The sequence below is a fragment of the Histoplasma capsulatum genome, assembly GCF_000150115.1.
Source record: "Histoplasma capsulatum G186AR genomic scaffold supercont2.7, whole genome shotgun sequence".
In the NCBI taxonomy this organism is placed as follows: domain Eukaryota; kingdom Fungi; phylum Ascomycota; class Eurotiomycetes; order Onygenales; family Ajellomycetaceae; genus Histoplasma; species Histoplasma capsulatum.
Window position 1 is genome coordinate 68,901 of NW_025544807.1, and position 24,614 is coordinate 93,514.

A 24,614-nucleotide genomic window follows, 5' to 3' on the forward strand; every position below is an offset into this window, starting at 1 on the left:
AAGAGAAAAAAAAATGTCCGCGAATGTAATATAGAGGAGTAGAGGGCGGGAACTCAGTGTATTATGGGGGCATGTAGGTGTCTTCTTTGTTGAGACAGATCAGATGCTCATTCCCTCATTCTATTAGGGGATCTTTCATGATGGTCTATCGAGGATCGTCTACAGTGGAAGAAGGTCCTTGGTCGTGGGGGCCAGTTTGGTCGAGTCTGAGACGTTAACACGAGGAGACCGCGAGACCCAAAGACTAGTCTTAAAAACTACTAGGCAAGCAAACATGGTGGGAATCACCTGTGGTCAGAAATTTTTTTTTTTTAAAAAAAAAGAGTAATAATACCTTCTCTTTTAGAAGGGACAGTGCGTTTTTGAGTTACTCTGTTTTATTTTTGTTTCACGTCGCTGTTGGACGATGATGACGCTTGCTTAAAATATATATATACATATATATATATATCCGCCCTTTTCAGGCGTCCATCCCTTCCATCCCCTCACCACCTCCAAAAAGAAATGAGAAAAATAAGAAAAAGTGCATTTTTGCCCAACCTGTGAAAATGCATGGTTTTTTGGTCTTCTAGACATAAGAGGGGAACAAAAAAGGGGGAGGCAAAAAGAGAATATATTGAGAAGACAAGAGAAGAAATGAAAAATGAAAGTGTCATGCGCATGTGTGGGTGGTAAGGTTGCCATCAACTAAGTGGAAAGGTTCAGGTTCTCTTTCTCTCTTTTTTTTGTTGCCTCGAAGTGTTGGGAGAGGAAGTAGGAATGTTTCGTGCGTAACTTGTCCTGTCTTCTTTCCCCTCTCCCCCAACACTCTCGGATATTTCATGACGGTTAAGGTCGTTCGCTTCGTGGGGTATAAGTTGTTTTTATTTTGGGTAATCAAACGCTCCAGGCAATGGTGGGGGAAAAAAACTAAAAAAATAAAAAAACGCCAGCTCAAAATGCTGCAAAAGGCTCCGTCACAAGGGAAACAGTTCCATCCAATAAGTAGGAGAGCAGAGATGCTACATGCTCGATTCTCCAGTTTTAAACGCCGCAAGACCAGAATGTAAGAGATGTGGTGGTGTCATACATATATGTCAATATCATGTATTTTTGGTTGGATTTTTGTTTTGTTTTGTATTTTTGTCAGGTATAATCGAGTAAAGACATGGTTCGAAAGTAAGGTTGTTGTTTTTGTTGTAACAAGGGGCTCGCATAGTTTTTGTTTTGAGCGTGGGTCGGCTCTGATTATGAGGATGCTCGTCGGCGTTTCCAGTCCCGGACTTTGTCGAAGCTACCGGAGTAGTTCTCTAATTCACTTCTGGCCTGACCGGACAAAGCAGAGGCATTCGAAGAGACGCTGTGGAGAGAGGAGAGGGACGTTTGCGAGGAGGATGGAGTGAGGCCCTTCCAAGCAGAAGATAGCAATGATGGCGACGAGGTGTTAGGCTGGATATTATGTGGTGTTTCTTGGTGGTGTGTGGAGGAACTGGGGAACCTGTAGCCACCAAAATCTATGGCCAGACCCAGGTGTAGAGGCGATGGGTGTTGTGGCTCCGCATGCTTGGAGGCCACCCATGGACTTTGGAGAGATGTTGATGTAGCGCCAGGAGAGGGAGAAGAAGGTTCGGAATCCGCAGCAGCACAGCCATCCATTTCTGCCAGTCGACAGGCCTGGGAGCAATAAGCCCCTCCCAGCGTCTGTCTATCGCAGACCAAACAAAAGTCTAGTGACCAAGAAGTCGCCATTGGGAGTGCCGAGCTACGAGCCAGATAAAGGGCTAGCCTTGGTTTGTCTCTGTCGCCGGAGCCTCTCGTGCGCTGGTATGTTTATATATGGAATGTGGTGAGGGTTTTCGAATTGCGAATTGGAGGAAGGAATTACGAGCGGGCTGTCCTTGAAGAAGTATATTCGACAGAAGGTGAAATTCGAGGGAACGATGGCGTGAGTCACTCGGATGACGAGCTAGGAGGAATGATGTGCAGATGTCGTCCAAGGGGGTGTTTGTACTAAGGATAGATACTGTTGTGAGGTGGAGAACGTTCAAACAAAGCAAGCGAGAGTGATACTGTTGAGATGCTGGGAGTGCGAAGAATCGACGGGGAAGGAGAGGGATATATAGTGAGGGAGCAATAATAATATAATAGTAATAAGATAAACAGACTATGAAGGGAAGGGAAGTGGCATGGATTATGTTGTATTTGATATGTCCAGACAGGCACACAGACATACACTTGGGACAGGTGTTCAATGCAAGCCTACTGACTGAGAGTTATATAGATGGAAAAGAGTCGCCATATCAGAACCAGGACGAGCACCACTCCATATATCCACAATCCACCAGCGTCGTTGTTTTTTTAGTGTCCTTCTTTAGGCTTTTTCTCCTCCAATTTTCCTTCATCCATCCTTTTGCTTTTTCTACGTTCTAAAAAAAAAAGCCAAAGGCTCACGCCAGCCAATGCTGATTGGCCGGCGGGCCTGGCGCAGGGAAACCCTGGCGGCTGATCCAGGCTGCGGCGTATCGACCAATACCGGCCGTACCGTACTGTCCTGTACGCTGTGGGCAGGAATACCTGGGCCTGCTGCTGCGTCAAGGATCCAGCGCCCAGCACACAGCGCCCAGCAACTTCAAGACTAAGGACAGGACTCAGCCGGTGCGTGGCCCCGAATATTTCCTGAGTGAGACCAATGACGTGCGTCTCGCTGAGGCCAACCCCAGGAGATGCTGTTGGTTCAGCCAATCCCAGCCAATCCCCCTCCCAGCGTGTACGATGTTCCCCCTCGCTTCCTGGCCGTCCCGTCGTGAGATGCCCTGGGCTGCGGATCCCGCATCGCAAACCTGGGCCGATTTGGTGTTGGCGTGGATCCTTACAGCAATCCAGAATGGTGTGTTTGGGCTACCTGCCGCCAGGGGGTTTCCTCTAGTATCATCTCTTACACAAGGTCGTCTGATTACGATCAAGTTACGTATGGCACGAAAACAAAAAGGTTCTTTTTGATGGAGCATGTTTGTTTGAGCATTTTCGTGGGCCCTCTTTCATCATCCATTCCCGTCCCGTCAAAGTTTTGAATTTTCTTCCATGCCCTTTTTTTCAAACAATGGGCGGGCGGGAAGATGTAAGCCACCATTTTCACTTTTTCCTGGCACCCACAAAAAGCATGGCAAAAACAAGAAAACAGAAAAGGAAAAACATCAAAGTTACTACCAGGCGACACAAGGTTCCGGTGAGGAGATGGGAGAATCGACGTACAGACACACTCCTCTATGACTCCGGTGAGGAGGCCCATTCATCCAGGAACAACTCTAAAACACACAAGAGTCTCGGTTTCACCAGCCAGCTCCCGGAACTTCCCAGGTTTGTTCCAGGCACGGCCAGTATAATCTCGCTCCCAAAACAGCAACAAGGTACATGCACCCTTGGAAAACCGCTTCGCCTGGAACAACTCATCGTCCAAGCGCTCATGTGTGTTCTTTCCCAAGGCCCCAAGATTGTTTCAACAAAGCTTCAACTTTTTCCCGGGTGCTGTTGCGTAGGTAGTGGCATGCATTCTCTCCACCTCTGGGATTCATACAATCAATTCAATTCGACAATATTGGGCTGGAACTGTTGTGTGGTTGGCCAATCCTTCATGCTGCCCCGCTGTCCTTATATGGCTCCTAACGTGCTTGTACCGAAAAGATCTCCACTGGAGGACCCGTGGATGCGCCAAGATCGACTGAGAATAGAAAGCAGCGTGTCTGTTCTGCCTCGTCCATTGGCTTGTCGATGGTCTCAGCTATCTCAGTGCATTGGACGGTAGTTTGGGCCTTTCTTCGTCTGGCCTTAAACAGTGCCAGCGGTACCATAGGAGATCTAACCAGAGTTGAGATGGCTAAATGATGATACGTTTACTATGGCTAAACTACCACCGTTAAGCCAACTTCGCCCGTCTTTGCATGTTGGCCCCTTTCCCCTCCTCTCTCGGGAGTCGGGACTTAGAAGCAACAGACACGGGAGAAAGAGCATACGCAGTAGCCGCGCTATTCACTAGCCTCATCGATATTCGTTCTTCTTCGAAACTAGCAAGCTGCAAAGGCGAAGGAGAAAGAGGGGAGAGGGGGAACATGCACCAAGCAAGTGGAGACGGGGCGCACACTAACTAGTGCCTATGATTTATGAGGAGTGAGGGGTCCGTCCCGTCTGGGGGATGAGCGGCGCTATACTCTGTAAAGTACAAGTACGATTGAAATAATTTTAATTGACGACGCGCCAATTTCATCGCCCGTGGCCTTGGGCCCCGTGTGAAGATGAACACGGGGTCAAGGCCAAGCACATGGTGGTAGGTTTGCGACAAGCACGCAGCACAGTTTCCTGCGGATGATTCGACAAAATAATTACATGGGAGCTGGGATCATAAGATTCGTCCTCTGCCTCTTCATGGAAACCCGAGCCAGCTAAGAAAAATCCTTGGTGGGTATATCTTCTCAGAGAGAGGACCAGGACCAATAATTGCTCAACGCATCTTCCTTTTTTGCACAGTTGGAACAGTTCTCTTGTGTGATGTTGCGTGTGTGTACGCAGTATGTGCTCACACCCAACTCAACTGAAATGGATGGTTAAGCCTGTCAGCTGCTGCCAACACACCACCTGGGCACAACGCAGCGTGGCCGAAATACCCACAACCCACAACCCACAACCCACAACATGGACATGAAATAAACAAAAATTCTCAAAAAAGAGCATGCGCCCGAAAAAACTCGACGGTCCACAGTACAACGCACACGCACACACAAAGCGAGGGAATTGTTTCAATTTAAATTATTAATTAATTACTCATGATTGTTCTGGCCCAAGATCAAGTCCTCCTCCGGCTATTCCCTCTCGATGTTGTCATGCCTGGCAATTTACAACACAACACCGACATAACCAATGAACTTGTGCGAAGAAGCCACCGAAGAGTTGTTGGGTGCGTGTGCAGAGTGGACCCCCATTTTCTTTTTTTATCTACTCTCTCTCCCCAAGACTCTCTCTCTCTATAGGAGCCATGGACGAAGCCAGAGAAGAGGAAAATCGCCTCCTGAGGTGGCTACTATTACCACCATTTGAAATGCTCCTGGCAAAAAATAAAGGAATTAAAAATTTTTGAAAAAAAAAAAAAAGGTAGATGTCTCGGAGAAATATTTTTGAATCAAGGCTCAATCTCAAATATGATTGGCTGAAAATTCATCAATATCGACCATTTAACCAACTCTCACGTTTTAAAGACAAAAATAAAAAACTTACCTAGGTAGGTATTTTTATTACGAATTTATTCCCGCAGGATTAGCAATCGGGATCAATCTATCAATCAAATGGCAAAAAGCAAAAGTCAAAAAGCAAAGGCAAAAGAAGTGTAAGAATACAGAGTAGTTAGCTAATCGCATGTCTCAAATCGCTTTCTCATGGTTTTTGTCTCCCGCAGCCCAAGGAAAATGAGAATTGAAAATGAAAACCAAAACCAAAGAAAAAACCCCGGTACCGAGGCGGGTTTGTGCAGGAGAAAGCCAAAAAATATCATGGGTTTCAATCGGGGCGATGCCTCAGTTCTCGTCTCAGGCGCCTGGCAGGCCCCCAGGCCCCCAGGCTCTCAGGCTCTCAGGCTCTCAGGCCACCCTCATCAGACTTCAGCCTGCACATTCCCTGTTCGCAGTCCCAGCGCTGTTTTGGAAGCGTCGTGCCATGCGCTTCGCAGGAATGTATCGGGGGAAATTCCAACAAAAATCCACACCCTTCACTGCTCTATTTTCCCTTACCTTCCCCATTCAGGCACCCTTTAGATTATTATATATCCACTCGTATGTTTATGTATATATATATTCCGTCATCAATGGTTGATCAATCAATCGCGTCCGCCAGCGTTATCCGCTCCCCTGCATTAACTTATAACTTTACGGAGTACAATTAAAAGACTTCGACACGGGAGCAGGGGGGAAGGATGGATTCTTCCCGAATCGGTTCCCCTTGTCTGTTGTCCTGTTCCCTGCCCTTCCCTTCCCTTCCCTGCCTGGCTAACCAACCTTACAATAATTGAAAAAATACCACCAGGTTGAGGAGGGCAAACGTCGTCTTTACGCTGAAGTTACAATGCCGAGTCGTAACATAAAAAAATAAGTTAATCGATACCGGTGCATCCGTTTTACACACAATCCGCAAGTAAAAAGGGAAAAGGGAAAAAAAAAAAACCAATTACACGCCGAGCTGCGCTATCACTGATATGAGCCTAGCGGAACCAGAAGGAACGCTTCTTGCGCTATTATGCAAGTCGGAGCATCGATGGTGCATGTTCGGGAAGAATGATAATAAAAGAATTCCACCACATTGTAACTTCGTTTCGAGTCGCAGAATTTACTCTCGTATCGTACCAGCTGTGGGACGCAGTGGTGGCGTGCTATTTTGGAAGAAATGGGCTAAGCGTCCCCCTGCATTCCTGCAACGTGTTGCAGTAGCGGGAGGGAGAATTAACAACGAAGTCCAGGATGGCGAGCAGCAAGGGAGGAGGAAGAAGAAGTAAGACGAAGAAGAAGAGACATTGAATAAGCTCTCTCTCTTCTTTTCAGTCTGCGAAGTATGGTGTGTGTCATTACTGCACACACGATTGATTATTGGGACCCCGTACTTTGGGTATTTTTCTTCTGAGTTCCTGAAGAGAAGCGAGGGGTTCGTGACACCCACCAACTCGCAAGCCCTTGCCTTGCCCTACTGCGTACAGGCTCCTGTGTTTTGGATGGATGGCTTGCTGCAAGCCATCCTTTAGCCTCCCTTCCCTTCCCCGACTGAGGAGAACAGAGAGAACAGAACATGCCTTTGGTGCTCGTTTCTTTTTCCTAGCCACCGTGGCAGCAGCGGCTAACACAAACATACAGATCTGTAGAACAGCTAATCGATGCACGCACAGAGTGGTGCTGTCCCACTGGGCGCCGTTTCGTTTCTTTCCTTTTCTTTTTCCTTCTGTGCAACCACCAGCTCTTCCAAGGTCCCAATCTGCGCTCTTCCACTATACCTCTGTTGGCGTAGTGCGGTAATCGACTAGTTGTTTGCTAGCGTCACGCTCGCCACACGCCATCAAAGGATGGGAAGATCAGGCTCAAGGAGAGGGCACCGGAAGCCAAGGTGAAAATGATCATATGGTGGCGTGTGATGATAGCTGACTATCTTCTTTTCTTTGTGAGCGGAGAGCCAAGGAGGGGAAAAGGTTGCGACATTTTTCTGCTCACTTCTTGCATCATCGCCATCGTCATCATCCATTCATCCATTCATTGTGCTTTTCCCTGTTCCAGCAGCAGCATAGCTGTAGCTCTCTAGCTCACTTGATACCCTGATACCCTGATACCCTGATACCCTGAGATACCCACAGCTACAGCTACATGTATGTGCAGTACATGCACAGTACCTTGCGGACAGTGGGATGCAGGTTGCTTTGACGACGAGGACCTTCCCTGGATGGACGGGTCCTTTGATTTCTATCTCCGTCCCATCTTCTTTACTGCGTCCACCTCAAACAAAATCTACGACTGTTACCCAATCCCAAAAGCAGCTACATACTTCTCGCTGCAGCTTTCATAACCAGTACGCGTTCCGGATCATGCGTCCCCATCGTGGGTGTATCATCATGCTTTGAATAATAATAAATAATTCAAACTGCCTATGCGGGATGCACATGCGCATTCCAAATTCCGCCCGTTCCCGTCCTCGCATTCTTCATCCAATTGACTCCTCCTACCTGTCTTGTTAACCGTCTTCTCTTCCCAGACGGCGAATTCGTTCTCTCAATGCAGTGGTATGTCTTGGAGCGGGTCGTTTTCAAGTAAAGCAATGCTAGAAACAAAAACAAAAAAAAAAAAAAAATGAAAAGAAAAATCCTCCGAGCCAAGTTGTTTCGACAAGATTCACCGAAGAAGAGCTAGTTTCTTTTTCCTTTTTATGCTTTCCTCCCTCACTAAACTTTTGACTCCGACAGCTCCCCCGCCAAGTCCCTTGGTCAAGAGGCTTTTACCTGCCTGCATAGCTTTGTCTGTGAGTTGGTTCGAACCTTTTGTTCTGGTTCGCTGATGATTTCATGCAGGACATGGCGTCATTTAGCACCAATGAGTAGTTAAGTTACGAACCAACGAATCTGCTCACGCTAACTAACCTACATGTTGAAGTTGTTTGAGTTGTTTACTGGATAGTTAAGCATTTAGTCAATACCTTTTTTTTTCAGCTGATGACCAACAGTGATATTATTTATATCTCTCTCGTTTTTGTTCCAATATTTTGTGTTTCAGCAGTCATCAGCTCCTTTGTGTGAGATCCTTAAATTTGGTCTTCTTTTGGCCGAATAGAGAGATGGATTACGAATGAATGCATTGCTGTACCTACAGTCATTCAATGGCTAGTGCACAGACAAAAACATCCAAAGGCTTTCCGTTTGAGCCCTATGCCCCGGACAACGAATTCCCTCTGATTTTTATTCAAAAGCCAGCTGGGTCTTCTGCTTTATCTACAAATGATCTATATTCCTTCTAACCTCCGGCGGGAAAACACCTACATGCCGGTCTGGCATACTTGCATACTTGTATAGTCGCTCGCATACACAATAGAACTTAACCCCGTTTTTAACAGCGGCAGTCACATTTAGAACTCCTATCCATTCAAGAAGGTGAGGCATGTCAAGCCCGGATTAGGATCGGAATTGGAATTGGAACCAGCATTCCAAGCAAGAACATGTTCGAGTATTTCTTAATAGTGAAATAATGAAAATTCAACACCACCCCCTTTTCCCCATCAGATCAGTGAATGGATTGATATACCAACTGACTCTTTGGGAAGTATGATTCTTTCCCAGCCTGTGATATACCGCCACAAGGCTGAGCTGCTGCGCGCTCTCCTTATATATGAATTTGAGCATGCAGAATAACAGAATTCTCTACGTATGCAAGATGCACTGGGAGACTGGTATCTAGTAATAACAGCAACAACAACAACAATAACAACAACAATAACAATAACAATAATAATAATAATTTGCTCGCCTCCATACAATAAAAGAGATGTTCATAGTCATTATGATGACGATGATGATGATTCTGCAAACTAGTTCACTTCTGAATCAGAACTTCGCTTGTGCTATTGATGTAAATATCAAGTGAGCAGCAAAAGCTACTAACACTCTCATCAAGAAGAAGGAACAACAACCAGCAAAAAGAGAAGGACGCCCACACTGGTTTGGGTTAATTCTGTTTGTGTCATGGAGAGAAGTAAATCAGCAGCTGTACAGTACATGTACTGTTCATTGTGGTGTTGTTTTTACCGAAGCACTTCTTAACTAGTTAAAGGGCGGCCTGGGTCCTATCTCATTCAATATATATATATAGTAGAACAACTTGATCTAGAGACATATCAATTCATTCCCACTTCTCAAACTTAAGCTACACAGTAACGCAAATACAATAATAATAATAATAATAATAATAATAATAATTGGTAAATGGAAAGCAGGCTGGGTGAAACTGGTCAACTACGAGTAAATAGTCAACTATTTTGCATAGTCTTACTAACACATATACGTGAGGAGTTAAGCAGTGAAGTCAAGAAAGGGCATTTGGTTTAATCTATCCAGTTTTTCCGCCTCTTGACTTGTCTGTCACACCGTCACCTCACAACCACTCTTACAAGTAGTGGGTGTGTGGCACCTTGGGTAGACTGCAACATGGGGGACACACATAACTAGCACAGTAACATGGTAAGTTCATGGAGGTTTATTATTTTCTTATTTATTCCTTGAAGGGGGCTGTCGCTGGTGGGCACGGGGATTCCTCGATTGAATTTGTTCTCCCCCGTATTTGTATGTATGTGGAGAGTATGTTGGTAATTTCCAACGGCTCGCTTCATTCCCCTTCAGAGGGCTTCACCTATTGAGTATAGCGAAATCATTCGGTGCTACTAGCTCATTGATTATTACGGGGCTGAGTATACCGCGTACGTGTGTGTGTGTATGGAGGATGATGTCGGTTGCCGTTGATCCGTCTCTGTGTTTTTTCTTTTTTCTTTTTTCTTTTTTGGCTCTGTCCACCACCATCACCATCACCACTGCCACATTGCTCATGAACACCTGAACATCTGAACGCCTCCTGAAATCAACCCAGCTGATCATTGGCCCCCGCAAGCTGACTACAACGACGGTAGCGCCGTGGCGGGCACGACAATCAAATGGAATCAGCTCACTCCATACCACGAGCCATACCTAATCTGAAGCCCAAACCTTCGCAGCCGGCCATACTGACTGGACAGGCCAAGAAAGAGTTTCTGCCGAATTTCAGGGTCCTCCCTCGAGGGAGCGGGGGGTGGTGCGCCAAAAAAAGCTAACCTTGTGTGCGAAATGTTCGCTGCAGAAATCCGATTCCAAGGAAGATAGGATAGGATAGGCCTTGGTAACTGTCTGATCGCCCTCTCTTCGCTTGTGTCCTCCGGCTTTCATCATCTGTTGCGACCCCAGCCGCCACTACCCCGGGATCTGAACGGCTACGGTTGTGCATCGTGCAACCATCGTCCCAAGACCGTTGAGTGGATTGCACAACTGGAATAGTCACAAAAGAAAAGAAAAGGCGTGGCAATACTACGGAGTAACATTCACACCCACCACCACTTTTATTGCCATCATGATTTCTCGGGCAGTGCAATCATGCCCATGTTGCCTCAAAATTGAGACCTATTATCCATTAGTCAGGAGTTCTATGGGGGGTGGGGGAAGGGGGAAGAGAGCATGTTTTCCGTCCAATTCCAGACACCATGGATAACAGCTGCTCCTTTTCCCCTCCATGTTGTTCGGCAGCAGAGAACGACAAACAAAAAAGCAATTTGCTTGATTTGGAATGACGAAAAAACCCTCTTTTCTCTCCCAATAAAAGAACAAGAAACTTGTATGCCGAGGCTTCATGCTGTGGCCATGATGAGCAGAAGAAGCAACTAATGAATTAATTACCGCCAGCGTTTTTTTCCCCGGATCTTGGCTCTGTTTTTCACTTTCTTTTCTTTTCTTTTCTTTTTTTGTTTTTTGGCCCCATCGACAGAATTTTTCTGATTCCCTCCAGTGGCCGGTAGTCAGTTACTCAAGCGAATGAGCGTGTATCGTTCGCTTAAGAAGTCCTCTGGTGATCCATTTTCTGGGGAAAATCACAAACCAGACAGCATAGACCAACTACTAACATAAATTCCCCTTGCTTGGCTTAGCTTGGTGCTTTTTCACCCGTTTTTCATTCTTTTTTTTTTTTTTCCTTCTTGGGAAAATTTAACGCAACCCCTTTACTGTGTAATTCATTGTTTCAACTCTCGGCTTGACCCGATGGTGGATGTCGAACCAACGAAACGATTTCCACTCGCGTTTCGGTGGGCTCCTTTGCTTTGGATCAACGGTCCCATATGGATGGCTTTTTTTCGTCCTCCCAAGAAGCATCCTCCATGCTCCATAATAAATGACAAATAAATCCAGGATGTGACGTGATGACGATGTGATGGGAGTTGTGATGTGATTCCCTGCACCGTGGATCTTTGGTTTAGATTGGATTGCGTGAAAAGCTAACTGGATTGCGTACCGTTTGGATGTGGAATTGCTCAGCAGCGGAATGACGTGACATCCCATGGACCAGGGACCTGGCAGTCGTTTGATGCCATGGGCGTGTCCCATGGAGTCTTTCTTTCTTTCGATTTTATTGTGATTGTCCCGACTCCCTTGTTCTCGGGATGAGCTTGTTGATTTCTAGGGAGGAGAAAAGAAGGCTCCTGTCTGTGGGGGATATCCCCACGTTTCTGGGTCCTATTTGTTATGCGAATACTATTGCAAAACATCCTCTTACTATGCTGGTTGGAATCGAGATCGGCTTGCTCAACTCCCTCCAGCATTGAGAGGAAATTATAAGGCTTCGCCCTCTTGAAAAACCCCTCTCCTTTCTTGGTCTCTTCTGTTCTAGTGTCGTCATCCGAAAGGGGATTGATTCGCGGGCTCTCCCGAGATCAACTCGGCTTTCCCCGGACAGCATATACGTACATCCACGAATCCGTATCAAGCACCTTACAGCTGCAAAGACGATCGATGGCGACGATGATCAACAGTGACATTTCCTCCAAGACCGTCCGGAAACGGAAAAGAATCGTCTGATGGATGAAAAGGGGAACAAAACATTATTTGGTTACAAAATTCTAGTCAAGGTAAACCGAGTAATATGCGCAGTAGAGTGTATTGTTTTTCTCCAGATGCATTAAGCAACTGCGCTGACGCAAGCCTGTGCGGGAACTATCCTCTGAAAAACATTCTGACTCAATTTGATACCCTCATCTATTCTCAATCTTAAGCGGGCGGAATGTATTTCCCCATCCATCAATATAGTTTACTTTGCCAACTCGGCAACCATCATCTCAACCGCCTCGTCACGAGCCTTGCCATTGTCAAAATCGATGATAAAATCCCACCTCGGCAGTAAATCCTGCTTTAGCTTTTCCAAATCCAGCCCTGTCACCTCCCCTTTCCCAACCATCATGAGTCCAGTGCCCCGACTCGATTCCACGATACGTTGGGTGCGTGGACGGCGTACCTGGTCGTATATCTGCAAAGCCACGAGGGATTCGGCGGGAGTCGTTGAGCGGCCGAGCAAGGTGGAGAGGATAAGACTGTCCTCGAAGGACATGCTGCAGCCGGAGCCTTGCCATGGTGTCGTGGCATGGGCGGCGTCTCCCATGATGCATATTGGCCCGGCTACGTACGTACGGGCAGGTGGGTGATCCCATAGATATATGGCGGGCTGCTCGGGCTGATCACACAGTAGCTGAATGCCATCCAGGTTAGTGAACCATATTTGGTAAAAAAAATATTGAAAAAAATAATAATGAATTTCTAGACGGGGGCTGTGGGAATGATCCTATGTAGCTCACTTACTTCATTTACTGCCTTTTTCAAATGCAACGGCCAGCCTTGGTAGAGCTTCGTTATCTCCTCCGCGCTCACCATTCGATGCCACTTATCTGATGCCTCGGCCCCTTTCTCATAGGCGGAAATGAGAACCTGCACCAGCTGCCCCCGGTTCAAGATATTATGCATCAGATACGTGCCATCGCCAACCCACATGTGTTCGCGCGCGTCATCGATATCGACAGGGCCCTCACCAAGACTAGCCCGGGCATCTGCGTACGGCTTCAAGGCCATGACCGCCCACCAACCAGCATTCCTCGGATACGCCGCGGGGTCCCCCTCTCCGAGCACGATCCTACGCACCGTACTATGAATTCCGTCAGCGCCAACAAGGATGTCGCATTCATGCGTAGTCCCGTCCGTGAAATGGAGCATGACAGGCCCATCATCGCCTGCCCTTTCGACTCGGTCTAGCTTCTTGGACGCATGCAGACGCTCTGGAGGAACGCCGTCGAGCAACTCCCGCAATAATGCGGCCCGATGCACAATGCTCACCAGAGCCTTGCCGCTGTCGTCTCTTGCCTCGTCAATGAGCTTGTTCCGTCCCTCGCCTTGAGCAAGCAGGAAGCGAACACCCCGCTGCGAGACTGCGCCGGCACGCTCCAGGCATTGGCTGGCCGAGGCGCCGATGAGGTCCAGCGCGGCAAGACCGTTCCGAGCAACACCGACAGCGGCACCGGCTTCTCTGAACTCGGCGGCTGACTCGAAGATGTGGACGTCCAAATGCGGGTATTTCAGCAGAGCGTGCAAGAGAGAGGCGCCCGCCATGCCACCTCCCGATATAGCGATTCGGATGGACCTGGCCATGTCGTCTATCTAACTCGCAATCACGGACTGAGGTTATCGTTTTTGTTTAGACAAGCAGGGGAAACTATTCTGCCAGATGTTGTGTATGTGCTGTATATATATATATTTGTATCTCTATCGCTATTTATATATCTCCTCAATCCTTTCTGATTAGTGCCATAGTTAGCACTAGCCAAGCAGCAGTGTTGAACCAATGGACCAAATTCGGCCATAAGACGGCTGGCATCCTATCAGCCTCACACGGAACCTTTACTCACATAGTATATACACATCCGATCAGCCTCACACGGAACCTTTACTCACATAGTATACAAAGTGCGCCCGCCCACTCACTCGCAGCTAGGGGCCCCCCTGTTCCAACTGTTCCCCCCGATTATCGGAGCGCCCGTCACCCCTGACCTTGCTAAGGCAGTGGCTAGTCCCTGTCACACACTTACTACTGCTATGAATAGCAGGTTACACGTCGGCTGACCCCTTGGGTGACTGACCTGACCTACGCTAGTGTAGGTCACCTGACCCTATAGAAATGGTGACTAGTCAAAGGGTCAGTTGAGCTCCTTACCAACTTGATCTCTTACAAGCTCTTACCAACTGCCCTGAGCCTCTGCTAGCACCCCCATCATCAATACTAGTCCACTACTAATCACTCAATTTTATATAAGACAGACTCACAGAGTGAAGTAAAGTCTCTAAGAATTATGTAATAATAAATAAATTAAAAAAAGTATTGATTAGTCAGTGACTAGTCATTGATTAATTATAGAGTAGTAATTTAATATATTAAATAATTTAAATAACTATACTCTGTATATTAAATTTATATTGACTAGTATCTGACTAGTAATATATCAGTAATTCACTAGTGCAATATTAATAGTTAATAATGAGTTTATAACTAACTAGTAACTTACTAGTCAGTAACTGATTAAATAATAGTAAAGAACTAGTTTTATATACTATATTTTCATTCATAGTTTATATATACTTCTCAATTTAATAATATTCAAGATTTAATCAATTTCTATTATTCAAAAAAAGAATTATAATATTCATTTTCACTGTGTGTATTATAGATGTATGAGAAGGTAAAAGTTCATTTTTGTTTTATCCTCAACTGACCCATTTTGTGCCAAGAAATTATTTGGGTCAGGTGACTAGCACTAGCGTAGGTCAGGTGAGTCACCCGAGGGGTCAGCCGACGTGTAGTCTCAATGAATAGCCATAGTCAGATAGAGTTAGGCCCATGGCTCCATGCCTGTTACCCTTCCCACACCCCACCAATGCCCACCTAAGTTTGAACCCGCAACTAGCTGGGCACTGGCAGTGTTTAAAAACTAAGTCTAGAGGACCAGAAAGCCAGCTTACTATTGCTTGTGTTGGCTTATTTTTATCATATCACTTGCATACTTCACACTGCTTCTTTTCTCTCGTTGCTCATTCAATTATGGCTAGTAGTACTCGGGAGTCTGCCCTTCACAGAATTATTATCATTCTTCTTCTTCTTCTTCTTCTTCTTCTTCTTATTTAATAGAAGTTGCTTTCTTGCACCCCGGACCAAATATAACGGTGTTGTTGCACGTTCAATCTCCCAAACTCATCGCAGGGCTCCAGATATGGCTGGCTTCAGAGCTGTTCTCCTGAATCGACTACCGGAAACCACCTCTGGAAAGTGGCTGCTAATGCGCCTTATGCTTTCTTGCTTTCGTCCTCATGTTTCCCTCTCGTCCATCAGCGTCACCGGATGAGGGAGGCCATTGGGAAATAGCAGTATGGTTATGAGCATGTTACTCCGTGATAAGTGTTACCCCGTAGGTTGTATCTAGCTGTCGCCATTGAGTACCTACAACGGCTGGCGACTACTGCGAAACGAGTGCTTGGTTTGCTGTCCGACTCAAGCTCCAAACTTAAACAAGCTCTTTTTCCTGTATCGCTCCTCGACCGTTGACTGACTGAGTCCAATTCGAGTTTTTCTACTGCCGTGCGGGGCGCGAGATGATTGAGTGAGTGAAGTACTGTTATATAGCACCCAATCAACGGGTGGCTACATAAATACCCTGGAAGCAGCGCGATATCTCGAGACTGATAGCTATTGTTTTCTGGATCCTGGTCGAAGCAATCAGTTTTGTTATTGTTCCAAGCGTTTGTTTTGTTGATCGTTGGCGGTAACGCGGCCCCGCCAGTTCATGGTACCTTCGGTATGGGCGGATACCTCCCGCGCCACTATGCTGGTCATTTGCCACAATTGCAAAGTCAACTTTCAACGACGAAAACCTGCGAGAAGCGGCTTTTTGCCGACTTTTGTCCACCCCGCCATTGCCAATCTTATTCGTATCTCGACTCTTCCACCCTTTAACGGGGCCACACCCAGTGCTGTCGTTCCTAGAGCCTTCTCAGCATCATTGATTCGTCAATTGCTTCATCCAAGGCTAGTATATATGTGATACTCTCTGTAATCCACCCCGTTCGTCCCACAAAGTGCTTTTAATTTCATCAGCTAAATCTGTGTAGGTTTCCGTCGATTTCGCGCTTCCTGTGTGTGATCTGAGTGTTGTGACCTTAGGCGGGCATAGTACGTCCGCTATCATCTCGTGGGAATGTATGGCTGTTGACTCCTAAGCCGGCGCAATATTCTTTGCGGCTGCACGTAGATCTTCTCATTTGCATCCTTTTGTGAAGAATTCCACGCCTCAGCTTTCACCCGAGCATGACGAATCGACCTTCCAGCCGCTTTCTCAAACCCTTTTTCTATAAAATTGCGGCAGCCGTGACCGGGGGAGGAGGCATTTTATACCTAGCGTATCGCCCACGCAATATCCCTGGCTCGGATCCGGCTCCCATTCCTGTCCCATCATATAGCAGTGGAGGGAATCTAGTTCTCCCACGCTTTCCTCGTGTCAAAACCCGTGAAGAGCAAATCCAGGACCTAAAGCGAAGTTCACAGGCAAAGACGACGAGCTTGCTATCCGGAAGCCGGAGCCCAGGAAAGGATGCATTTGGCCCCGAAAGCACTACAGCGCCGGATGCTGATGTGGCTTACGATTTGCTTGTCATTGGCGGCGGCGCGACTGGTTCTGGCATAGCTCTTGATGCTGCATCTCGCGGTTTGAAGGTAGCTCTAGTTGAGCGTGACGATTTCAGCGCGGGCACAAGCAGCAAGAGCACAAAACTGGTCCACGGCGGTGTACGCTACCTGGAAAAGGCCGTTTGGGAATTGGACTATAATCAGTATGTTGCGGACCACCTGTATTCGTACTGGGAAATGCCCCTACTCATCGGCCCTGTTTTGCAGATTTGCACTCGTTAAAGAAGCCCTTCGGGAACGCAAATGGTTTCTCTACACCGCACCACATCTTTCAATGTGGCTCCCAATTATGGTCCCCGTGCAGAAATGGTGGCAGTTGCCTTATTTCTGGGCCGGTACTAAATTTTATGATTTCCTTGCTGGATCTGAGGGCATTGAGAGTTCGTATTTCCTCACCAAGAGCAAAGCCCTAGACGCCTTTCCAATGCTGAAGAAGGATAATCTCTTTGGTGCTCTTGTCTACTATGGTAAGGCCTGACTGCCTACCTCCGAAAACAAAAACAAAACAGAAAAAAACCTGAATTTATTTCTGCAAAGCTAACCCTTATGGAGATGGTGCCCACAACGACTCTCGAATGAATGTATCTTTGGCATTGACCGCTGCTTTATATGGCTCTACAGTTGTAAATCATATGGAAGTTGTCGGTTTAACCAAAGACGAGTCAGGGAGACTCAATGGAGCCCGTTTGAAAGATTTGATTCCAGGCAAAAACGGCAAAAAGGCAGAAGAAATTACTATTAGGGCCAGGGGTATTATAAATGCCACAGGTCCATTTACAGATTCCATCAGAAAGATGGATGATCAAAGCGCCAGCGAAATAGTTGCACCAAGCGCTGGTGTACATGTTGTTCTTCCTGGCTACTATAGCCCAACAAAGATGGGACTGATTGACCCTGCAACTTCAGATGGACGTGTCATATTTTTCCTTCCGTGGCAGGGGAACACAATTGCAGGAACAACTGATGTCCCCACTACTATTACTGCCCAGCCTATCCCATCTGAAAGGGATATAAACTGGATCCTAAATGAAATCCGCGGATATCTTGCCCCGGGCATCAATGTGAGGCGCGGTGATGTCCTTGCCGCCTGGGCCGGGATTCGACCTCTCGTACGAGATCCCACAGCTAAAAACACAGAATCCCTAGTCCGTAGTCACCTCATTACAGTATCTGAATCCGGTCTCTTAACTTGTGCTGGTGGAAAATGGACAACTTACCGGCAAATGGCCGAGGATGCTGTTGACGAAGCTATCAAACAGTACAATCTACAGCCTCGCCCTAACAGACGCGTTCTTGACATCAGCGGAATGGGACTTTTCGACGATGGTGCGGTTCTGGATGGGTCGTGCCAGACTCATCAAATCCGCTTGGTAGGTGCCCATGGCTATTCGAAAACGCTATTCATTAGGCTCATCCAACACTTCGGGATCGCAACAGACGTTGCTCAACATCTCGCAGAGTCTTACGGAGATCGTGCATGGGATGTGGCCGCTATGTCAGCTCCCACGAAAACGCGATTCCCAGTCCGTGGATTGCGCATTTCTCCTCTATATCCGTTTATCGATGGTGAGGTCCGCTATGGCACGCGTGTTGAATATGCACAGACAGCGGTGGATATTTTGGCACGGAGGACTAGATTAGCATTCTTGAACGCCCAAGCCGCCCTCGAAGCTCTCCCAACAATCATTGATATCATGGCGGAGGAACTAAATTGGGATGTTAGGCGGAAAAATGTTGAATGGAATGACACAGTGACTTTCTTATTGTCGATGGGACTCCCTATTTCTCGACTTGGCGTCACACGTGAGGATGTTGAAAGTGGCCAAGCAAAGTTTGACGAAGTGGAACGGAAGCTATACACAAGACATGGTAAATAAATATCGACGTGCCACTTTCTTGATATTCCCCTTTTCTTCCGCTTCATTTACTGACAATTTTGAAAAAGAGGGTCCCGTGGATTTTTCCCAGGTTGACGCAAACACTGCTCAAACAGCTGAGAAAGGGTTCGGGTCCCCGTCGCGGAAATGACCTCAACCCCTTGATGATATGTCCGTTCATTTGTTCCTAAAATTCGCCTTTCCTTACTAGTTGACAGTGAAAATTTGGGCTAAAGAAAGTATATTCATAAAGGCTCTGTCATCAAAACAATACCTCTGCTCAGGACATATCCTAGATTCCCTGCAGATTCCGTGCACTACGTTGGCAGCTGGAGCGATAAGTCTGTGGTATTTGTTCTACCAGCATCCAACTTCCACGAAATCCACCTACCATTTGTTAGGTGCCGCCTTTTCGCGGGATCCATTGGGCTACAATTCTGTGCTAAGAAAGTGAGCTATATCCATACCATATCGTCTGACTCAATACCAAATATACCAAGCGGATTTTCAAACTTCCCAGAAAGTATCGCATCAGATATTGCACCAACACCTACATCTATTCAACCGTCTAGCCCAAAAGACATCTCTCTGTATTCTGGTCGCTTTCCTACCAGAAATATACCTAATATCTCATAGTACTACCGTCATGGCCGATTCCAATGCTCTGAAACTTTGGCTATCAAAAACCATGGCCTATAGGAAGGAACTTTCGTTCCACTTAAAAATATTCCTCGGGATTCTTCCTCTTTGCACATAATCAGGAGCGCCGCCTTAGAAGCCGAATAACCTCTTCTAGGATAGCTAAGGATAAAGGATGAATCGAACGGGAGATGTAAATGAGCAAGATATTCCATAGCATTGATCTAGCAAGCGGCTGCCCGTTCAATTACGCCCTTGGCGAAGCTTTCAAGACACCCGTGCGCTTTGAGGAATGGGCTAGGAAGGGACTCATAAGCATTGAAGAACCGAAGGTTAAAAATAATAATTTTAATCCCAGCTAATCTTCGAAGTAAACGTCCGACATGTACAGTACAATACCATAGAGAAGCAGATGCGATAAACGAAGTAATAAAAAGCTTCTTCTTGGAAATATAAAATCTTGACCACTGCTGGAAATTCGAGGGAAGATATGCTGCTCAATGCCCCCTGGGAAGCTCAAAAGGGGGAAGTATCTATTCAACCAACCGAGAATGAATTTTACTCCATTATGGTTCATACTAACGAGTAATGTTCTCGAGTTTTGTCTCGTTGGTTTGATGAGGACTCTCGCGTTGCCGATGTAGATTTCATCCGTCTAATCGAGCGGGCCTGCTCATTTTATAACCCCTGCAAATGAAGATATCTTAACGGAGCCACCAGGGGACCCCGGTCATGTGCGGTTATGTCCGTGTCCACGGACAATTTTTGGTTTTTATACTTCTAAGCAATCTAGAGCTCAATCTAGATAAACCAACCCCTATAACTTCGTCCTCCAAGATGTCTTACATTACCTTCAAACTCAATTTGATGCGAACTTGGGCTTTGAAACGTCCATGAATGAATGAATGCTTAGGCCCCCTCATGCAGCTTACGCATCATGTGGCAACAATAACTAGTTAACCATTCTTGTGAAGTTGACTTTAGATTTATTACTTGATGTGCGATTATTCATTCGTCGCCTCGTCCCAACGCCGCATGTATTGTACAGTTGAAGGCGCGAGAAATACTACACAGAGTAAAACTACGTATCGTATACTCGACTCCTGGTATAGCTCATGTGCTAAAATGTGATGAGCGACAAATGTCAATCCTGTGGAAGTCGCCGAAATCATGATGATTTATTTTCCGCAGTTAAACGAGATGTACGCAGTATGGCGTGTGTAAAACAAAGGTCCTTCCTTGCACACAACTTTTAGTAACTTTTCCTGCGAACATGAAAAACCTGTGACATACCGGTTTCGCAAGCCCCAGAAGATTCGTACTTGAGGTGCCTGATAAAGCTCCGCTGCCAAATTACGTGCCAAGCACCAATAACTTCCGCCATGACAATCTGAATGATTGGAGGCCTCGTATTATGATGCTTCCATTTACTTTTCTAGTGTGGGGCAACGGCTTTTGTTCCACGCTTTCGCCCAAAGAGAGTTAAATAACGATGATGACAGAGCAAAGCTTCCCCACAATGTGGGGAAGAGATCAAATTGGTGATCCGATGAGAACTTATTGAGCCGATCTAACGAAACCATGACAGATTGCTCTCTCGGTGGAGCGGGATTACGCCAAATCAGGTCTCCCTGTTGTAGTGTTAGTTACATCCGGAGAGTTGAATAATATGCCGGCACTTTGTGATGGACAGGGTTAAGAGACGTAAGCCTGATTCCGGCGCGAGATGAAAACCTGACAAGCGATGAGAGTGCCGCAACTTTCTGCGGGGCAATTTAGCAATAGCAAGGGGCATAGCAAACTCAAAGTAGCAGATACATCACCGATCCAAAAAATAAAAAGGGCAACGGATCAGAAAATGCACTGGACAAAGCAATAAGCTAGAACACGCATGGAAATGATAATCGGTGTTGGGTCGTTTGATCTGACCATCATCCTGCACGTGGCGGCGTCCAAGCAAGGCTAGCAAACGGAACAACAAACGATGGAACAAAAATCTGGCAGGCCGCCAACTAGCTAGCATGCGGGTGGCTGTTAGGCTTTCTGACGGCTGGCTTAGAGCCTGACCGGGGAGATGCATCCAGCCGTTTCAGGAAACATGATGCGAGTCATGGGCCTCGGCCAGAGATAATGTTCGGAGTTGAATGACAACCATTGAAGGTCTCGGCATCAAATCAAAGCTAAAAACGGCGAAGGACCAAGGGTTAAGTTGTGAACAAGGAAAGGTAGCGCGGTGTTGCTTAGATATAGTTTCGAAATCTGACGTTCCCAGTATTGAAAGGGTTGTTGTTTCACCAACTTTGTTCCTTTTTGCCTGTCGGTAGCTATAGAGCAGCCTCAAAGAAACGGGACCAGTCATAATGGTGTTGTGACTCCTCCATGCGTTGCTGCATCCATGTAAGCCAGTAGCCATTATGTAGGACAACTTGCGTCGGGAAAACCCACTTTGACGATCCAGAAATGCGGGTTCCCGGTTTTCGAAGAGTTAAAGTCCGCAAAGAAACGTGACAGAAGGAAAAGGCACCGGGCCATATCTAAATCAATTTCAAACTCGAACTGATCAATGGCTAATTTGTACTGTACATTGCAAATGCCGCTCTGGTTAGCTGGCCTTTCCACGGGTTGTTTTGTAGGACAGGGAGGGAAATCCTGTTCATGGTGTGGCTAATGATCGACGAGCAGAGAAAATCAACTGCAGCTAACTTTCCCCCTATGTCGAAATGTATCTGATGGCTCCAAAGGAACTAATGGGGTAATGCTCTGGACAACGAATGACAACATAAGGATCCACATGACGTTAGAGCCCAAAATTCAGCAAGATGTAATTATAGAAACTATCCAAAATATCATAATCGAAGGTGGGGTGTGGATCTCTATATGAATCTCATAACTAATAATTGACGGAGAGCAAAAAAAATTTTCGTGGCCATATTAGCTTCTAGAGTACGATGGACCCGCAGCCGCTAAAAGCTTCAGTGGATGGTGACAAAAAAAACCGAGAAGATCCAGAAATTACAAAAAATAGGGAGCCCCGAAAAATAGCAGAACCCGTCATGAACGCTAATCCAAAGCGTGTATGTTGTATATTTAGATAGCCCGTGTTTTCGTTATAACATTTTGATAATCGATCAAAGGCCTGGTAGTTTGGTATCTTGACTGTATCCCAAACATGTCATTATATGGGAATTTTCTATCAGCTCATGTTTCGAAAGAAAGAAAAAGGCGTTCGAAAGGCGTAGAAGAAAAGCAACCCGGCATGTCGGAACGTCAACCGGTTCGTGCAACGGAGCGAAAGAATTAAGGTGATAAGTGGATTTGTTAAGGGACATGGAAACCCTTTAGCTTTCGAAATGTTCGAACGGTTCGAATAGCGCTCATAGGCACACACTGATTCGAATTTTCTGGAGGCGGTATACCCCGACTAGCTTACAACGCCCATGAGCGCTATTGAAGCTGACAGAGCCAGTCAAAAGCCTAGGTTCCTTAGCATGGTATATTTGTAAGCCCAAAAGCATGGCCGTATTATTCGAATGTGACGCCCAAGCCAAGGACTCCAGCATGTTTGATGGGAACATCGTCAGGAAATTAAACTCATTCGTGAATGAAATAGCTTGTTGTGGCTTGTGTCACCGGAACCGTTTGGTATAGGAGATATTCTGATTTCATGTCGTAGGTGGAGAGAAGACGGTAGTATTCCGCAGGTTTCGCTGCAGATTATGCCAGAAGAGTTGGTTTAAAGGGCGTTAGATGGCTATGGGGAGGAAGAGTGGAGGTTGTCTGAAAAGAGCTATAAAAGCACATTCGGCAGAAAAACGAAACAAAACAAAAGAAACAGAAATCAAGGAGAAGAAAAGAATGGAACGTAAAAATTACAGGAATAAAGCTAATTGTTTGGAGATGCGCACAATAGACCGTTGCACATGAAAGGGTCATAAGAAGCAAATCTAGCTGGGTGGAATCGTTTGAAAAAATTCTAAGGCGTCGCGGAATCGTGAAACCAGTGTGGACAACAAGAGGCAAGACCAAGTTGGATAGAGAAGGGCGGCTTTTGAACTACATGATTCCGGAGCCGTAAGTTGGTTGAAGCGTAGTGTAGTGTTGCAGGTTCTGGACGGTTGTTTGCGGATGTTATACTGAGATGGAAAATATTTCGTGCAACGCAATGTATTAATTTCGACAAACGTTCTCGGAAGGGTGTCTGTTGCAGTTGTTCCAATATCGCTCCACAGCTCGCTGGGCAACTGGGCCACGAAATCGGTCGAGGAAGTAGTTGAAGAGTGCAAATTCGTCACGGGTCAAGATATATGTGTCAGGATCCGCCTGAACCTTGCGCCAGACTTCGCCAATAGCGGTTTCAAGAATGGAGGTCATTCTGGGGTCGATACTGCCATCTTCGCTATTCCTGGCTTCTTCCAAAGCCACTCGTATTGTTTCGGGATCTGGAATGGACGCATTATTCGCCATCGTCGATGCCGGGAGACTCTAAACGGTGAAGGGTGGAGAAAAGAAAGGTAGTGCTTGGGAGGGGAAAGGTACGCTTTTAAGCCTAATGAAAAAAGAAAAAAGAGCAGAGCTCACTGGAGTGGTTTGACTGCAGCAACTAGAAAGCAAATAAGGCATCTGGGGGATCCTTGTAGTATTTCAGCTTCGAATTCACACAGCCGTTAAACTTATGCAAGATGTTGAATGCGGAGCTTCATGAAGGGCCAAAGAGCCCCTCTTACGAGAAAGGCTGTTCCTTTGGTATCAGCGACTGGGAGACGGGAACCAAACCAATCCCTGAACGGCTCCTCCCTTATTTTTAATCTAGAATTTCGGCCCATTAGTGCCATTTCTCCGCCTTATTTTGCTCTAAGTCGTCTCCCGTTTTTAGGATATTAAACCACTTCCCACCGAAGATCATGAGACCAGAGATAATCTGGGAATTGTAATGGCACCCAAAATGTGACATGTGGAGGGTGGGGCTCTAGCAATATTTAACCACTATATCAGAAGTTGCTGGTCCAGAGCTAGTGTGAGTGACGATTTGCCGTTCTCAGCCAGAGAAAAAGTCCCCAAGGTCAAGACGGTCGTCTGCTGCCTATTGAAGACGATCATCTCAATGCCTCATACCTTTGCTATGGCAGAATACCTGTCTAGCAGTGGGGAGGATGGGCAACATCTTTCAACAGCTTCTCCTCACATGCGGCTGCATGGCGGCAACTGAGGCAAAACGAGCCTGCCTCCTTCCGCCTGTGCTGTGCATTAGTGATATTGATACCCGTCAAGC

The 24,614-nt window shown here is 46.4% G+C and overlaps 7 protein-coding genes across 7 annotated transcripts; 3 read left to right on the plus strand and 4 right to left on the minus strand.

Moving 5' to 3' along the window:
• Positions 1-1,227: 1,227 nt before the first annotated feature.
• Positions 1,228-1,635, minus strand: HCBG_05308 (uncharacterized protein; the record flags this gene model as incomplete). Its single annotated transcript, XM_045432357.1, has 1 exon — positions 1,228-1,635. One exon carries the CDS (start codon positions 1,633-1,635, stop codon positions 1,228-1,230), a length of 408 nt encoding a protein of 135 aa, XP_045286473.1.
• A 330-nt stretch (positions 1,636-1,965) lies between these two features.
• HCBG_05309 (uncharacterized protein) lies at positions 1,966-2,979 on the plus strand (the record flags this gene model as incomplete). Its single annotated transcript, XM_045432358.1, has 3 exons — positions 1,966-1,982; positions 2,261-2,328; positions 2,468-2,979. The coding sequence occupies 3 exons, from the start codon at positions 1,966-1,968 to the stop codon at positions 2,977-2,979; spliced, it is 597 nt and encodes a 198-aa protein (XP_045286474.1).
• Positions 2,980-5,445: 2,466 nt separating this feature from the next.
• HCBG_05310 (uncharacterized protein) lies at positions 5,446-6,103 on the plus strand (the record flags this gene model as incomplete). Its single annotated transcript, XM_045432359.1, has 2 exons — positions 5,446-5,795; positions 6,046-6,103. 2 exons carry the CDS (start codon positions 5,446-5,448, stop codon positions 6,101-6,103), a joined length of 408 nt encoding a protein of 135 aa, XP_045286475.1.
• Positions 6,104-12,362: 6,259 nt separating this feature from the next.
• HCBG_05311 (salicylate hydroxylase) lies at positions 12,363-13,747 on the minus strand (the record flags this gene model as incomplete). Its single annotated transcript, XM_045432360.1, has 2 exons — positions 12,363-12,797; positions 12,908-13,747. 2 exons carry the CDS (start codon positions 13,745-13,747, stop codon positions 12,363-12,365), a joined length of 1,275 nt encoding a protein of 424 aa, XP_045286476.1.
• A 2,398-nt stretch (positions 13,748-16,145) lies between these two features.
• HCBG_05312 (glycerol-3-phosphate dehydrogenase) lies at positions 16,146-19,359 on the plus strand (the record flags this gene model as incomplete). The annotated part of the gene is made up of 6 exons (XM_045432361.1): positions 16,146-16,316; positions 16,396-16,972; positions 17,037-17,296; positions 17,382-18,698; positions 18,775-18,877; positions 18,960-19,359. 4 exons carry the CDS (start codon positions 16,452-16,454, stop codon positions 18,855-18,857), a joined length of 2,181 nt encoding a protein of 726 aa, XP_045286477.1.
• Positions 19,360-20,349: 990 nt separating this feature from the next.
• On the minus strand, positions 20,350-21,758 carry HCBG_05313 (uncharacterized protein; the record flags this gene model as incomplete). Its single annotated transcript, XM_045432362.1, has 4 exons — positions 20,350-20,495; positions 20,639-20,751; positions 20,777-20,976; positions 21,444-21,758. The coding sequence occupies 4 exons, from the start codon at positions 21,756-21,758 to the stop codon at positions 20,350-20,352; spliced, it is 774 nt and encodes a 257-aa protein (XP_045286478.1).
• A 1,531-nt stretch (positions 21,759-23,289) lies between these two features.
• HCBG_05314 (uncharacterized protein) lies at positions 23,290-23,809 on the minus strand (the record flags this gene model as incomplete). The annotated part of the gene is made up of 2 exons (XM_045432363.1): positions 23,290-23,478; positions 23,528-23,809. 2 exons carry the CDS (start codon positions 23,807-23,809, stop codon positions 23,290-23,292), a joined length of 471 nt encoding a protein of 156 aa, XP_045286479.1.
• Between the last annotated feature and the right edge of the window lie 805 nt (positions 23,810-24,614).